General features: G+C 46.0%; 1 protein-coding gene and 1 pseudogene across 1 annotated transcript; both read right to left on the bottom strand.

The window, feature by feature from the left end:
• Window positions 1-491: 491 nt before the first annotated feature.
• Window positions 492-9,532, bottom strand: LOC143130815 (alpha-2-macroglobulin-like; annotated as a pseudogene).
• On the bottom strand, window positions 9,521-13,113 carry LOC143131807 (ovostatin homolog 2-like). The gene is made up of 7 exons (XM_076291395.1): window positions 12,988-13,113; window positions 12,371-12,613; window positions 12,077-12,289; window positions 11,422-11,571; window positions 11,006-11,149; window positions 10,690-10,777; window positions 9,521-9,663 (listed from the first exon to the last, which is right to left on the bottom strand). Exons 1-7 carry the CDS (start codon window positions 13,111-13,113, stop codon window positions 9,521-9,523), a joined length of 1,107 nt encoding a protein of 368 aa, XP_076147510.1.
• Between the last annotated feature and the right edge of the window lie 1,479 nt (window positions 13,114-14,592).

Below are 14,592 nucleotides of genomic sequence, written 5' to 3'. Positions count from 1 at the left end.
TCAAGCTGGTCATTTTAGCTGGTGTTACTGGTCTACAGTGCTGGTTTAACTGGCCATTCCAGCTTATGTTGGTCATTCTAGCAAACCAGCATGACCGGCTTGACAGGCTGGTCACCAGCATGACCATCTTGCACCAGCTGTATCCCACAAGACAGGCTGGTCACACCAGCATGACCAGCTTCCTCAGATGGTCACGCCAGCATATCCAGCTGGTGGCCCAACCAGCTACACCAGTAAAGACCAGCAATAGCTGGAAGAAAACCAGCAAAGACCAGCTAAAACCAGCATAAGCTGGTTTCTAGCTGTTTTTTTTTCAGCAGGGATGTACGGTAATATTGTTTTCATTCATATTCTTTCATAAACATATTGTCTTCAACTGACAATCCTCCGAACAGTATGAACATGAGACAAATGCTAGGATTGTAGTATTTATTACAAATATACAATCAAAAACATCATGTCAACACATCAGCAAGTTAAAGGGTTGAAATGTCAAAATAATTTCCACTTAATGACCTCTTCCTTTAGCTGTCCCCTGACCTGCACAAGGGGAGGACACACACACACACACACACACACACACACACACACACACACGTTAAATAGAATATTGGGACCTGTTGTGGTGATTGTTCTTTAGAGGACTCGGCAGACTAACTGACCTGCACAAGGGGAGGAGTACTCAGCCTCAGCTTGGTCACCTGATTGAGAGAGAGAGAGATTTCATTGGTCAGGGGCTTACTAGCACTGCTGTATCCATGGCAATGTAATTATACATATATGTAATGCTGGTCTTGGTCTATGGAGTCTTACTGGTCTGGTAGTAGTCATACACCTTGACCCCTGCTGGCTTCAGGTTGGTGACTGGCAAATCCTGTCGGATGGTCAGTTCGCAGTGAACAGGTATATCCTTTGGAACCTGTTTGGAAATCAAAAGAAACACATCACATCAGATGGACAGAGCGCAAGTAGGTGCAGCATGTTTCAGTGAAAACCAGGATTCTTACAGATGGCCTTACCTCTGACAGATACACAAGGATGTGGTCATCTTTGCTGTCGACTCGGTCCACAAACCTGCTGCCCTGAAGCTGTTAAAACACAAGAACATTATGGATGGTGCACACACACACCAACACAGCCTCCATCAGCAACATTATGGATGGTGCACACACCCCAACACAGCCTCCATCAGCAACATTATGGATGGTGCACACACCCCAACACAGCCTCCATCAGCAACATTATGGATGGTGCACACACACACCAACACAGCCTCCATCAGCAACATTATGGATGGTGCACACAGCCTCCATCAGCAACATTATGGCTGGTGCACACAGCCTCCATCAGCAACATTATGGATGGTGCACACACACACACACAGCCTCCATCAGCAACATTATGGATGGTGCACACACACACACACCAACACAGCTTCCATCAGCAACATTATGGATGGTGCACACACACACCAACACAGCCTCCATCAGCAACATTATGGATGGTGCACACACACACCAACACAGCTTCCATCAGCAACATTATGGATGGTGCACACAGCCTCCATCAGCAACATTATGGATGGTGCACACACACCAACACAGCTTCCATCAGCAACATTATGGATGGTGCACACAGAGCAACACAGCCTCCATCAGTAACATTATGGATGGTGCACACAGAGCAACACAGCCTCCATCAGTAACATTATGGATGGTGCACACACACCAACACAGCCTCCATCAGTAACATTATGGATGGTCCACACAGAGCCTCCATCAGTAACATTATGGATGGTGCACACAGAGCAACAGATGTAGGAGGGACATTGGACAACTTACTTTTTCAGTGTCAGCAGTGAACCCAGATAAGATTTTCACATCTATTATCGCCATGTTGGTGCTCTGCAGTGGTCCGTTATATCTGCACAAGAAAGGAGGAATAACTATTAGAACAGATGTGTATCTGCACAAGAAAGGAGGAATAACTATTAGAACCGATGCGGTCAGACTAGTTCAGTCAAAGAGAACAGAAGCAGGAGTTGCATGGCGCTCCATACTGGACTGTGATGTGGAGGCTGAAGGCCTGCTGCCCATCGGCCTTGTTGCACTGTCCCTCAGTCAGAGGCTTGGCTTGAGTCGTAATGCTCAGGGTTGAATGTTTACTGGGAGTGGGGATGTTGTAGAAGAGCGCGACCTGTTACAGAAGAGATGTGAAGAAATGTCACGGACAGAGTATCCATCATCAATAGTTTAGAAACAGAGGAGAAGTTCTTTTCCACTGACCCCCACAGAAGCGCATGCAGAGCCCTTCACGTCCACTCTGTACTTCCCAGGAACGTGGCGCAGCGCCCCCTCCTGGTACAGCAGTGTGTTGAGCTGGTTCACATCAAACTGGTGTGTGTCGCCCCCTGCTGACCGCACGGTCACTGTGCTGGACCCATGTGGGCTGAAGACCTTGGTGGCGTACAGAGCCAGAGCCTGCAGCGCCACCACCGTGTCCTGAGAGAACACACACACACGCACACACACCCAGCCGTCAGCACACACACACGCACACACACACACACACACACACACACACACACACACACACACACACCCAGCTGTCAGCACGGGCAAACACTGAAGCTGGAGACCAGCTCTCACACACACACACGAAGCTTAGAAAAGAAAGGTGTGTGGAGCACCTGTGTGGAAGAGAAGCCTCCATACGGATTCTGCTGCTTCACCAGCCAGTTGACGATCCTGGAAGCATAGCCCAAGTCTGCAGCCGTCAGCGCGGGTTTGGTGAGAACAGCTAACAGCACATAAGCGCTCGTCTCCACCGCCAGGGAATCAGCTTGCTCTGATGAGGACTGAGACCAGTGCAGGAGACTCCCTGAGAAGACATGAGCCGTATGAGATAAAGACACGAGCCGTAGGAGATAAAGACATGAGCCGTATGAGAAAGACATGAGCCGTAGGAGATTAGGAGATAAAGACATGAGCCGTATGAGATAAAGACATGAGCCGTATGAGATTAGGAGATGAAGACACAAGCCGTAGGAGATGAAGGGAGCAGGTGCACGTGTTCGCTCATCTATGTCGGTTCTGGCACACTGCAGTGTCTCCTACCAGCAGAGGTCGCTACACTGTCCAAGTGTTTCAGCAGCTCAGCTCGGAGGTCTGCTTCCCCAGCGAGGCTGAAGGTGTAGGCCAGCAGAGCGGTGGTGTAGGTGTTGGAGCGGTTACTGGCGGAGGACTTCAGGAACCTCATGGTTTCTTGCTGAAGTAAAAAAATAGATTCTTTTTTTAAACATTCTGGTCAAAGGTTATATTTCTCATGAGTGGTACAAAGGGGTATGACTTTCTAGTCATGTTCAGACAGCTATGGAAAAGATAAAGCATCTGAATGAAACCTTTGATAGAGGAGATGGTTTGAGACAGATTTACCTACCGTAACAGTGCTCATATTCAGCTCAAGCATTGATGCAGCGATGTAAGCTGTTATTGTTACATCATCGCTTACACCCCCCTAGAAAACAATGAAAAACCCTCATCAACACTGAAAATTCAGCATCCATCCCAAATAAGGAGTTTGTTTATGAGTAGCATCATACAGGTCAGACCTTCATTCTGTTGTTGAAGAGTTTCCCCTGCATATTGAAAACACCATCTGGTCGAAGGTTTCCTCCAAGCCAAGTGCTCGCATCCGTTATAACTTTTGGATCGATCAATGTAGATAAAGGACTTTGCTTTTCCAAACGACCTCAACACAAATGCAGTGAGCCTGGGAGAAGAGATGGACACAACGCTGAGTTTGCTTCTGTCCAGAGGTAAGAGCTGTGGTCTAAGCATTGTATGCAAGTCATTTTAATTTCTATAGCACATTACATTCCAAAGTGCTTCACAGTTAAAAAAGACAGAGTTTAAAAGATGATTCAAGCATCAACTACAGCTGACACCTCCAGACAAAAACAAAACAAGAGAGACAGACGTATAAATATACAGACAAAATACAAGTGGCATCAAATCCATAGTTCCACAGGCTCAGTGGCTGTTAAAAGCAAGTCTGAAGAGATGGGTTTTTTTATTATATAATTACATTTTTGGTCTTTTTATGCGTTTAATGATAGGACAGTGGAGAGTGACAGGAAGTGAATGGGAGAGAGAGCAGGGGTGGGATCCGGAAAGGACCACGGGGCGGGAATCGAACCCGGGCCGCCGCCGTACGGTGCAGGTGCCCCAGCCAGTTGCGCCACAGCTGGGGCTGAAGAGATGGGTTTTTAGTAAAGATTTAAAAACAGTCACAGGTGATGCCGATTAGAGTTCCGGTGGTAAGCTGTTCCAGAGGCGTTGCATGGATACTGAAGGCACAGTCACCTTTCTGTTTGCGGGAAAGGGGTGTGTCCAGGCGTGCGTGGAATCAGAGCTAGTGAGTGGAGCTGAGCGGTGCGAATATCCCGCTCCTCGCTCAGGTGGCTGACCACTCGGCCGCTCCTCGCTCCGGTGGCTGTCCACTCGGCCGCTCCTCGCTCAGGTGGCTGTTCACTCGGCCGCTCCTCACTCAGGTGGCTGTCCACTCGGCCGCTCCTCCGCTCAAATTCACGTCAGGTCGCTCCGCTCAATCTCGCTTCACTTCAAAATCCTCCCGCTCCAGTGAAATCGCTCCAGGCTCGCTCCAATTTAAAAGAGGGAGAAATAATCTACAAGCCGAATTGTCACCTTAGAAAACGTAAATCCCAAAGATCTAAGAGCAACAGCAATGTCACTCATAGAACATTTATTGTAAAAGATAATGCAACGCCGACAGTGCAACAACGAACAAGCTTGGTAACGTCAATACACATAAACCTAAAACTAAAAGGATCAGTGGGATTAATTGCCTAAATAATACAGGTTTAGCATCCAAGTTATACTTCAGCCTTAGGCTACTTGATATAAAGCATATTCTAATTGCATACGCTCATGCAAAATTCCACATCTTCTTAAATCTTTACTCACTGGAACCACCACATGGTTGTTCTTGCTCTACATTATTAGCATCTAGTTGTTTTGTAGGAATAGTACGCTTGTACAGTAGGCCCTAGGCTATGACTTTCAGTTTCCTTTCTAAAATATTTAGCAACTCCATCCCTAACGAACTTACTATGGCCAATATCTTTGAAATGTAACGCTCTTGGTTTCATTCCGAAGACATGAAATCTGGGTGGATTTGGGCATGCATTTCCGCTTGGTGTGAGCGGAATCGGAGCGAAATTGGAGCGCAACAGAGGGGAAAAAGCGCTCCAACAAAATTCCATCCGCTCCGCTCCTCGCTCGGGCTCTGCAGCTCTGCGTGGGATGCAGATCCTAGTGCTCGTGATGGAGTGGAAAAGTTCAGCATGTTTTGGACATAACCGGGAGCACGCTCATTTAGTGATTTAAAAACAGTCAATGCCACTTTATACTGGATTGTACATTTAACAGGAAGCCAGTACACGGCCGGCAGTACTGGAGTGATGTGTTCCTGTTTCCTTGTCCTGGTAAGCAGTCTAGCGGTTGCGTTTTGTACTAACTCTTGCAAGAGATGATTCATCAACTCCAGTATAAAGGGCATTACAATACTGTCAATCTTAAAAGTGGCGCTTCTGTCCTAATTATGCTTTTAAATGAAAGTTTGACTCGGGTACATTCACAAGACGACCCTAGGTTGCATTTTGGTTAGAGTTACGCTTTATTAGCTTTAAAAACAGCCACCTGTTCAGTGCTCAGTGCAGATGAGGATCGGGGAGAATGCCCTTGAGGCCGTAGAGGGGGAGGACCTCCTTGAGTGGCACTGTGACGTTTTAGTAGCCATGTGTTGCATCATGGGAAACGGCGCATTAAACGTTACTGATTTGTGGTCGGAGCATGCAGTATCTATTACATCAACCACGTCCAGATTAAAACCATGTGATAGAACAACATCAACAGTCTTGTGGTCTACAGGTGTCTTACTTTGTGAACCAGGATGGACTCACCATGTGTTTCCATCTCCTGTTCCAAACGTGCTGTATGCTCCATTAGGAAGCTTGTAGTTCAGCTGCCTCTGGTATCCTGTTGATTACTCATAATTATGTTCCAAATCACCAGCCACTTTATTAGGCACATGTGTTCAACTGCTCATTAACAGATATCTATTCAGCCAATCACATGGCAGTAACTCAATGCATTTAGGCATTTAGACGTGATCGAGAGCATCTGCTAAAGATCAGGGGCATGGCCATGGGGAGGCACTGCTTCAAAAGAACGAAGTTGGCTTTAATAATATCAAATCAATAAAATTATCAACAAATTTGATATAGAGGTAAACAGTGAAGAATATGAAATGTGGCACATGGAAATAATATATTTCTAGAGAGCCTTGTCTTCTGTCATACTTTGGATGTTGTATGTATTGTTGTACCATGTAGTACAAAAAAAAAGAATCAAATAAAAAACTATGATAAGTGTGTGTGTGTGTGTGTCCATACTTTTGACTGGTAGTGTATGCTATAAAGAATTAAAGGCAATTCTGAAGGCAAAAGGGGTTCAACCCGGTGCTACAAAGGTAAATGGGAAATAGTCATTAGTCATGCCTACCACACAGAACTCTAAAGTTAGAGGTGCCATCTTGTTCAGGGGTTCACTATCCAGGATGGATAGATAATAATTAACATAGACATGTGCCCTCTACTGCCCTCTACTGTCAAAAGGAAGAGAACATCTCACCACTTTTGAGGAAATTGGTGGCCTTCTCCTTAATGTCTGCAGTGAGCTGGCCAGTGTTCTGCAGGTACTGCAGAATGTAGATATTTGGGGAGAGGATGGCCATATTTTGCTCCCCACAACCATAAGGCATCTGCAGGAGGCTGTCGATGTTCTTCAGAGCGCGACCTATGATGTCTCCTGCAGGAGGCATGGAGTGTTGGACAAACATGGTTAGGGTTTCAGCAGTCAGTGAGCCAATGTAAGGCTCTCTTGGACAAACATGGTTAGGGTTTCAGCAGTCAGTCAGTCAGCCAGCCAATGTAAGGCTCTCTTGGACAAACATGGACAAACATGGTTAAGGTTTCAGCAGTCATCCAGCCAATGTAAGGCTCTCTTGGACAAACATGGTTAGGGTTTCAGCAGTCAGTCAGCAAATGTAAGGCTCTCTTGGACAAACGTGGTTAGGGTTTCAGCAGTCAGTGAGCCAATGTAAGGCTCAATGTAAGGCTCTGCTGTGCATATGAAGTGTGTGTTGTATGTGACTGTTGGTACCTAGCACAGACACAGAGGCTCTGGCTGATCCCTTAACTACATCCCCTGGGAGGGTCAGCTCCACCTCCTCCGTCAGGGCGCCCCCTGTGGATACAACATGGAACCGAGTTGGGGGCCAAGCAGGCCAATGGTCTAATATGAATAAAGGTCTGGGCAAATTACATGGACATAACAGTGCATGCAAGAATAGCATCAGTTTCCTTTTAACACAAGAATCTATTAATACATTCCATAGAGTATGCATAAGGACAACACGTGAACTATAGATACAGAAGATTGGAGCTCACCCTTTGGACATAAGAGCAAGCTGAAACTTCTAACCCTCTCGGTTCCTTCAGCCTTACAAGAGAGAAGTTACAGATGTTAGAAGTGTGATTTTAGCTCTAGAGGTTCTTTGGAGATTTTCTTGGGACTTCAAAATGACTGATCTTGTGCAGGACTACTGGCAGGCCTACCTTGACCTTGAGGGAGCGAGTGACTGCGTCTACGCGGCCTCTCTCTGGGACGGTCACCACTTCATTGCCACACAGAGTCTGGGACGGCCCAGTGGCCGCACTCACAGTCACGCTCATCTCTCCTGCAGGCAAGTTTCCCAGGTCAGCTTCAGCAGTGTCCACTACTACAGTGTCTCTACGCTCTCAGCATTACTCACAGAGTACAGAGAGCACCAGTGTCTAATAAAGTTACCCACTTTCCTTTAACTCTCTCAGCGTTACTCACAGAGTACAGAGGGCACCAGTGTCTAATAAAGTTACCCACTTTCCTTTAACTCTTTCAGCGTTACTCACCTAATACAGAGAGCACCAGAGTCTAATGAAGTTACCCACTTTCCTTTAACTCTCTCAGCGTTACACACCTAATACAGAGGGCACCAGTGTCCATTTGAAGGTCTTTCTCCCATCTGCACACAGACAGGAGGAGTACTGGCCATCAGAGGAGGGGGTCAGAGTGAAGTCTGATGAAGGGGTTGGAGTCACTGTGACCTACCAGAGAGGGATTTGAGTTTAACACACACTGTGACCTACCAGAGAGGGACTCGTTTAACAGACACACACACACACGAGATGCAACGGTACACAGCTCAAGCTCAAGCACTAGCTCAAGTGCTTTTAACACCATGTCTTATTCTCTACACCTGACTATCATATGCAGTTGTTATGTATACAGACCTTACTGTCCTGTATTGACCCTAGGCAGATGGGTCAGGCCCTTGAGTCGTGGATCTGCTCGAGGTTTCTTCCTATATGTATCTCCAATTCTAGGGAGTTTTTCCCTGTTACCCATGGGCCTCTCTCTTTCTTTTCTTTTCTTCCTTTCTTTCCTGTTTCTCTGATTGCCTACATTCTGTAAAGCGCCATGATACATGTGTAATGTTTCGGCGCTCTATAAGCACAATAAATTGAATTGAATTACACAGTATATTATTGAACAGAGCCATATATATATATATATATATATAAAAAAAGTTCGGACAACTCAAATCATGGGCACCATGTTTCATACCAACGTCGGATGATTCTACAATGTAACCCTGTGGGGCGAATACGGTATGTTGAAATAAAAAGCTAGAGAGGGAATCGAGTTTCACACACACACACACACACACACACACACACACACACACACACACACACACACACAGCTAATTAAGTAATTCAATCAGAACACACTTTGGCTACCAGAAAGTTCAAAGTCCTTATGCTCAGAGCATGATCTGTTGCTATACCATGATGCACTTGGGCAGGTAGTTGAAAACTGTTGTAATACCATGATGCACTGGGGCAGGTAGTTGAAAACTGTTGCTTTGAGCTCAAAGGTCTCTCCACGGATGATGGAGTAGGGCAAGGAGAGCTCCAGGAAGAAGGGCTGGAACACAGTGAGCTGAACTGGGGGGGCCAGACCGAAGCCCTGGGGGGACAGGCAGAACGCCTCCATCTCCCAGGTGGTGATGGTGTCAGGGACAGTGAGAGGGACTTGTGTTTCTCCAGACCCCCTGTGAAGAGACACGTTAGAGCAACGTTAGAGCAACAGTGATGGGGCTGGATATGGGGAGCAACGGTGATGGGGCTGGATATGGGGAGCAACGGTGATGGGGCTGGATATGGGGAGCAATAGTGATGGGGCTGGATATGGGGAGCAATGGTGATGGGGCTGGATATGGGGAGCAATAGTGATGGGGCTGGATATGGGGAGCAACGGTGATGGGGCTGGATATGGGGAGCAATGGTGATGGGGATCTAGTGCTGGAAACAGGATCCCTGATTCTACGTGGCCACTTACCCGACCTCTGCCAGGTCCCAGATCCACGTCTCAGGGAAGAATGTACGAACAGTCACACCAACATTTTCCGGCACTGGAGCACCTGGTGCAGCAATTGCTGCACCTGGTGCAGCAATTGCATCAATTGCAATGGGATACCCTATTAAGGAGAAACAAAATCATAGGCCACCTCGGGATACCCCATCAAGGAGAAACAAACTCCTACAACATGTGCAGCAGAGTCCTGTAGTAACTGCCCTCTCTGCTCCTGTGCAGCAGAGTCCTGTAGTAACTGCCCTCTCTGCTCCTGTGCAGCAGAGTCCTGTAGTAACTGCCCTCTCTGCTCCCTCCCCAGTCTCAGCTTTACAAATGGCTTGGAGGCCTTCGGAGAGGCTTGGGAGCCATTGTTAATTGCTATGGAGATGGCATTGACACAGGACTGTGTAGTGTTAGTGTTAATTGCTATGGCGATGGCATTGACACAGGACTGTGTAGTGTTAATTGCTATGGCGATGGCATTGACACAGGACTGTAGTGTTAATTGCTATGGCGATGGCATTGACACAGGACTGTAGTGTTAATTGCTATGGCGATGGCATTGACACAGGACTGTGATGTTCATTGCTATGGCAATGGCATTGACACAGGACTGTGTAGTGTTAATTGCTATGGAGATGGCATTGACACAGGACTGTCATGTTAATTGCTTTGGCAATGGCATTGACACAGGACTGTGTAGTGTTAATTGCTATGGCGATGGCATTGACACAGGACTGTGTAGTGTTAATTGCTATTGCTATGGAGATGGCATTGACACAGGACTGTAGTGTTAATTGCTATGGAGATGGCATTGACACAGGACTGTGTAGTGTTAATTGCTATGGCGATGGCATGGACACAGGACTGTAGAGGTCCTGTCCTCTTGAGTACGTCAGAGTTTGGGACACCGTCCCTCCAGCATACGCCCTGTATGGATCAAAGGCCGCGGAAATGGAAGACATGCAGGTGATGTTCATGCATCACGCGTTCATGCGGAGGAAAAAGAGGCCAGAGCAGCTGACGTAATCAGAGGCCTTGGTCAATGGTCAGGTCTACAAACACCAAGTAAAATGAGCCTCATTGTTAAATTAGGTTACAGTGTCTCAATTCAAGGTCTACAGTGTGTTTCATGTTTAAGTGCTCTTACGGAATCCCTTGTAGTACGTCTCCCCCCGGTACAGTAAGCAGTCTGGTGTCCCTAAAACCAGGTTAGTTACAGCCTTCAGCCCCAACCTCTAAAACAGACAAAGACGCAAAACCAGGTTAGTTGCAGCCTTCAGCCCCAACCTCTAAAACAGACACAGAAGCAAAACCAGGTTAGTTGCAGCCTTCAGCCCCAACCTCTAAAACAGACACAGACGCAGCCTTCAGCCCCAACCAGACGCAGATAGACTCCTCCTTCACAGATATTATGGACATTAGGATATGGACTTATTCTGTGTTCAAGTGCTTATTTTTCAGACCTGGAAAACTGCAAAGGCATCAGTTGCAGAGGGTTGCAGAGGATAGTACAGAGAAGATCGCCGAGGTCTCACTTTCAGACACTCTACTGGATCTTCAACTTCATAATCAATAAACGAGTCCATCGATGGTAACAAATCAAAAACCTAGAGGGGAAGAGGAACGCATCATCATCACCCCCCTCCTCTCATCAGGCATCATTATCACCCCCCTCCTCTCTTCAGGCAGTAATGGGCAGTAACACATATGGGCATCATCATCACCCCCCTCCTCTCTTCAGGCAGTAATGGGCAGTAACACATATGGTCATCATCATCACCCCCCTCCTCTCTTCAGGCAGTAATGGGCAGTAACACATATGGGCATCAGAGGCCCGGTCCCCTCTGGGTCAGATCTATGTCGTCATGGTGCTGGTAACCTTGTCAGCGTTCAGTCGTTTCCCAGGTTCCAGGATGTAAATGCTCTGATCCACAGCGCTGAGGCCGCAGAGAGAGCCAGGCTGAGCAGACAGCTGCAGGGAGCTCTTCTCTCCAGGAACCGATTTAGGGGGGGAGAACTGCACCGACACCTGTGTACACAACAGCATATTATCAACCAATCACAGAGCAGCAGAGGAGGACAAAAACAACTTTCCACAACCTTCATCTAGCGTGCTACCATGACAACAACATGCTCTACTGTGCTACCATGACAACAACATGCTGTAGTGTGCTCCCATTACACCATTGCACTGTAGTGTGCTACCATGACAACAACATGCTCTACTGTGCTACCATGACAACAACATGCTCAACTGTGCTGTAGTGTGCTCCCATTACACCATTGCACTGTAGTGTGCTACCATGACAACATCGTGCTGTAGTGTGCTACTATGACAACAACATGCTGTAGTGCGCTACCATGACAGCATCATGCTGTAGTGTGGTACCATTAAAACATTGCACTGTAGTGTGCTACCATTACACCATTGCACTGTAGTGTGCTACCATGACAACATCATGCTGTAGTACGCTACCATGACAACAACATGCTGTAGTGTGCTACCATGACAACATCATGCTGTAGTGTGGTACCTTGGTTATGAAGCACTTCTCCGTTGAGAAGGTTTTGCTGTCAGCCAGGACCGTCTCACTGGGTAAGACACAGTAAGCCAGGACCTGCACTGAGGGGGCCATCTCAGCACTGACGGACAACCGGAAGGAAACCTCACCCTGAGTTACTGGTGGAGAACCCTTCACTGAAGCTTCAGCAAAGCCATGATGAACAATCTGTCCTCTTGATAAAACCTGCAACAAACAAGGAAAACTAATGACATACAGTATTCAAATGACTTTAGATGTCTGGAATGGAACCTGTATTCCACATACCATATAAATGACATCCACAGAGTCTGCGTTGAAAGTCTCCCCAGTGAAGGTGTACTTAATGGTGATGGGTACGTCTTTGCCACACTGAAGAGCACCATCTATTTTGTCATCTATTATGGCCAGAGAGCTGGATGACGCTGAGTCTGGAGATGCTGTTCTTAATCTGGACACAGACTTTGATGGCGAGTCATAGTATGGGGTGTTATATGGTCTGTATGTGTCGGTGTCTGTAGTTAGGCTGGCCTGGAAAGGAAGAAGCATTAGAGACGAGAAAGGAGGAATACCTGGATCTTCCACAAAGCACCGTCACAACTACACTAGCACTAGCTTGTGTACGACCTACACATCACACGCCAACACAAAGATTCAACTACACTAGCATTAGCTTGTGTACAATATACACATGACACACTCACACAAAGATTCAACTACACTAGCATGTGTAGAATATACACATCACGCACTCACACGCAGACTCAAATATACTAGCATTAGCTTGTGCACAATCTATACATAACACGCTCACATAGACACTAGACGTAGCTTTTCTGCAGTGCATTTACTAATTTGACCAGAAGACTATGTTGAGGGAGAACTGACTATAGTGACCAGCTTACAAAGAGCTCAAAGTCCCCTGGGAAAGAAGTCGTGTTGAGGGAGAACTGGGCCACTCCAGCGGAGTCTGTGGTCAGGTTCAGCAGAAGCTTTGCATTCCATCTCGGACCTTTGAACAGATGGACCATCCTCCCAGCGATGCCAGTGTCATTGTAATGGGTCGCTTTGATCTGTAGAGAAAGTAAACGCAGTGTGACTTTGTGCTTTCCGCTGGCTAGTCTTTGCCACTGGTTCCAGAAATGTACCTCATAGCACTGATCAGACAAGACAACTGGCTGAATCTCCTTTTTTCGATCAAATCCTGCAACACCAAGGTCAGTATCTGAATCACTTTCCCTCACTCACACAGCACCAAGATCAGTATGTGAAAATACTTAAAGGTACAGTCCATAAGTCTAGTGAAAGGTTGTTTGGCAAAATACCGGAGGCTGGTGGTCAAAACTCAAAAGGTATCGTCAGCAATTCTAGATGATGTCACATTCGATGGTATTTGAACCAAACACAAACAAAACATCAGAGAGGAAACTTTCCCCAAATTCAGTCCCCATTACCCAATAATACAGCAAGTACAGACCTAGACATGTGCTAACGTTATATTCAACCAAAACTAAAAACCCTCACCATATTTTGAACAAGCTCCATGTGCAGGGGAGGAATAAGACTACAGTTGACGGAGAGGCATTTGAAAGATGGAGAAGAATTTTAAATGACCGTAAATGCCAAATTGGCCAATGTTCTCCTGAACAGGTAAGAACTAAGCTTCGGTTAATTTATCACAGCTAGAAGCAGGGAGGTAAATGAAGTAATTTTTAAAGTTATTTTAATATTCAAGTACTCACATTCATTCATACATTGTGTTCCGTGTGCAGTTGGGTTATGGAGGCTATCCTAATGTCTGAGAAACATTGCTTAACTCTGCTAGCAGGAGTTGCACCAAGCTTTTTAACTCTGCTAGCAGGAGGTGAACCAGGCGTTTAACCTCGGCAATAGAAAACCTAACACGCGAGACGAGAGAAACTGTACATTTGAGTCTAAATTCAGTCAGTTTACGAATGTGGTTTCTGTAAGTTCAGCTTATAATATTTACTCACTTTGGATGTCAAGTTAGGCTGTTCATACTCATTCCTAGCCAACCGAGTAACAGCATTAACAATTAACTTTACATTTCTCCATCTTTCCTAACAGAAGCCATACGTGGTCACATATATTTATGCAAATAAGATGATTAGGACACTCTCCAATATTTAATTTGGACTGCAGTATGTTAAACGTTAGGCATCAATAGCCACGTTTACATGGACACTTTTTTTTTTTTGACATTTTATTTTTGGCCATCAGGATGTTTTACAGGGATTCAGACAACAAAACAGTACAAAGTGTACAGTTGGCCTAAATACAAGGTGTAAAAGAAAGAAAAACAAAATTAAAGAGACAAAGTAATACATAGCTGCAAATCACTCACACACAATGTACTATAGTGTGCATTAAACTTAAATAAAGCTATCTATTTCCTTATTATGGCCTAATAGTTTTTACTTGCAAAAGAGAACAACGTGAACATGGGGAGCTTTCACTTCAATTTCCACAAGGCTAGACTAGAGATAGTA

The sequence above is a fragment of the Alosa pseudoharengus genome, unplaced genomic scaffold, assembly GCF_046254945.1.
Source record: "Alosa pseudoharengus isolate Yale_2024_CS ecotype anadromous, Long Island Sound unplaced genomic scaffold, YU_APseudo_1.1 YU_APseudo_1.1_scf_18, whole genome shotgun sequence".
Taxonomy (NCBI): domain Eukaryota; kingdom Metazoa; phylum Chordata; class Actinopteri; order Clupeiformes; family Clupeidae; genus Alosa; species Alosa pseudoharengus.
Note: the sequence above shows the minus strand (reverse complement) of the source record. Positions and strands in the feature narration are given on the sequence as shown.

Excerpts from the sequence above, each read along its gene's own strand:
- LOC143131807 (XM_076291395.1), bottom strand. The coding sequence starts at position 13,113 with ATGGTCCATCTGTTCAAAGGTCCGAGATGGAATGCAAAGCTTCTGCTG. Across the intron at positions 12,290-12,370 it reads CTGTGGATGTCATTTATATG|GTTTTATCAAGAGGACAGAT; the intron begins GTATGTGGAATA and ends TGTTTGTTGCAG. Across the intron at positions 11,150-11,421 it reads AACGACTGAACGCTGACAAG|GTTTTTGATTTGTTACCATC; the intron begins GTTACCAGCACC and ends CTTCCCCTCTAG.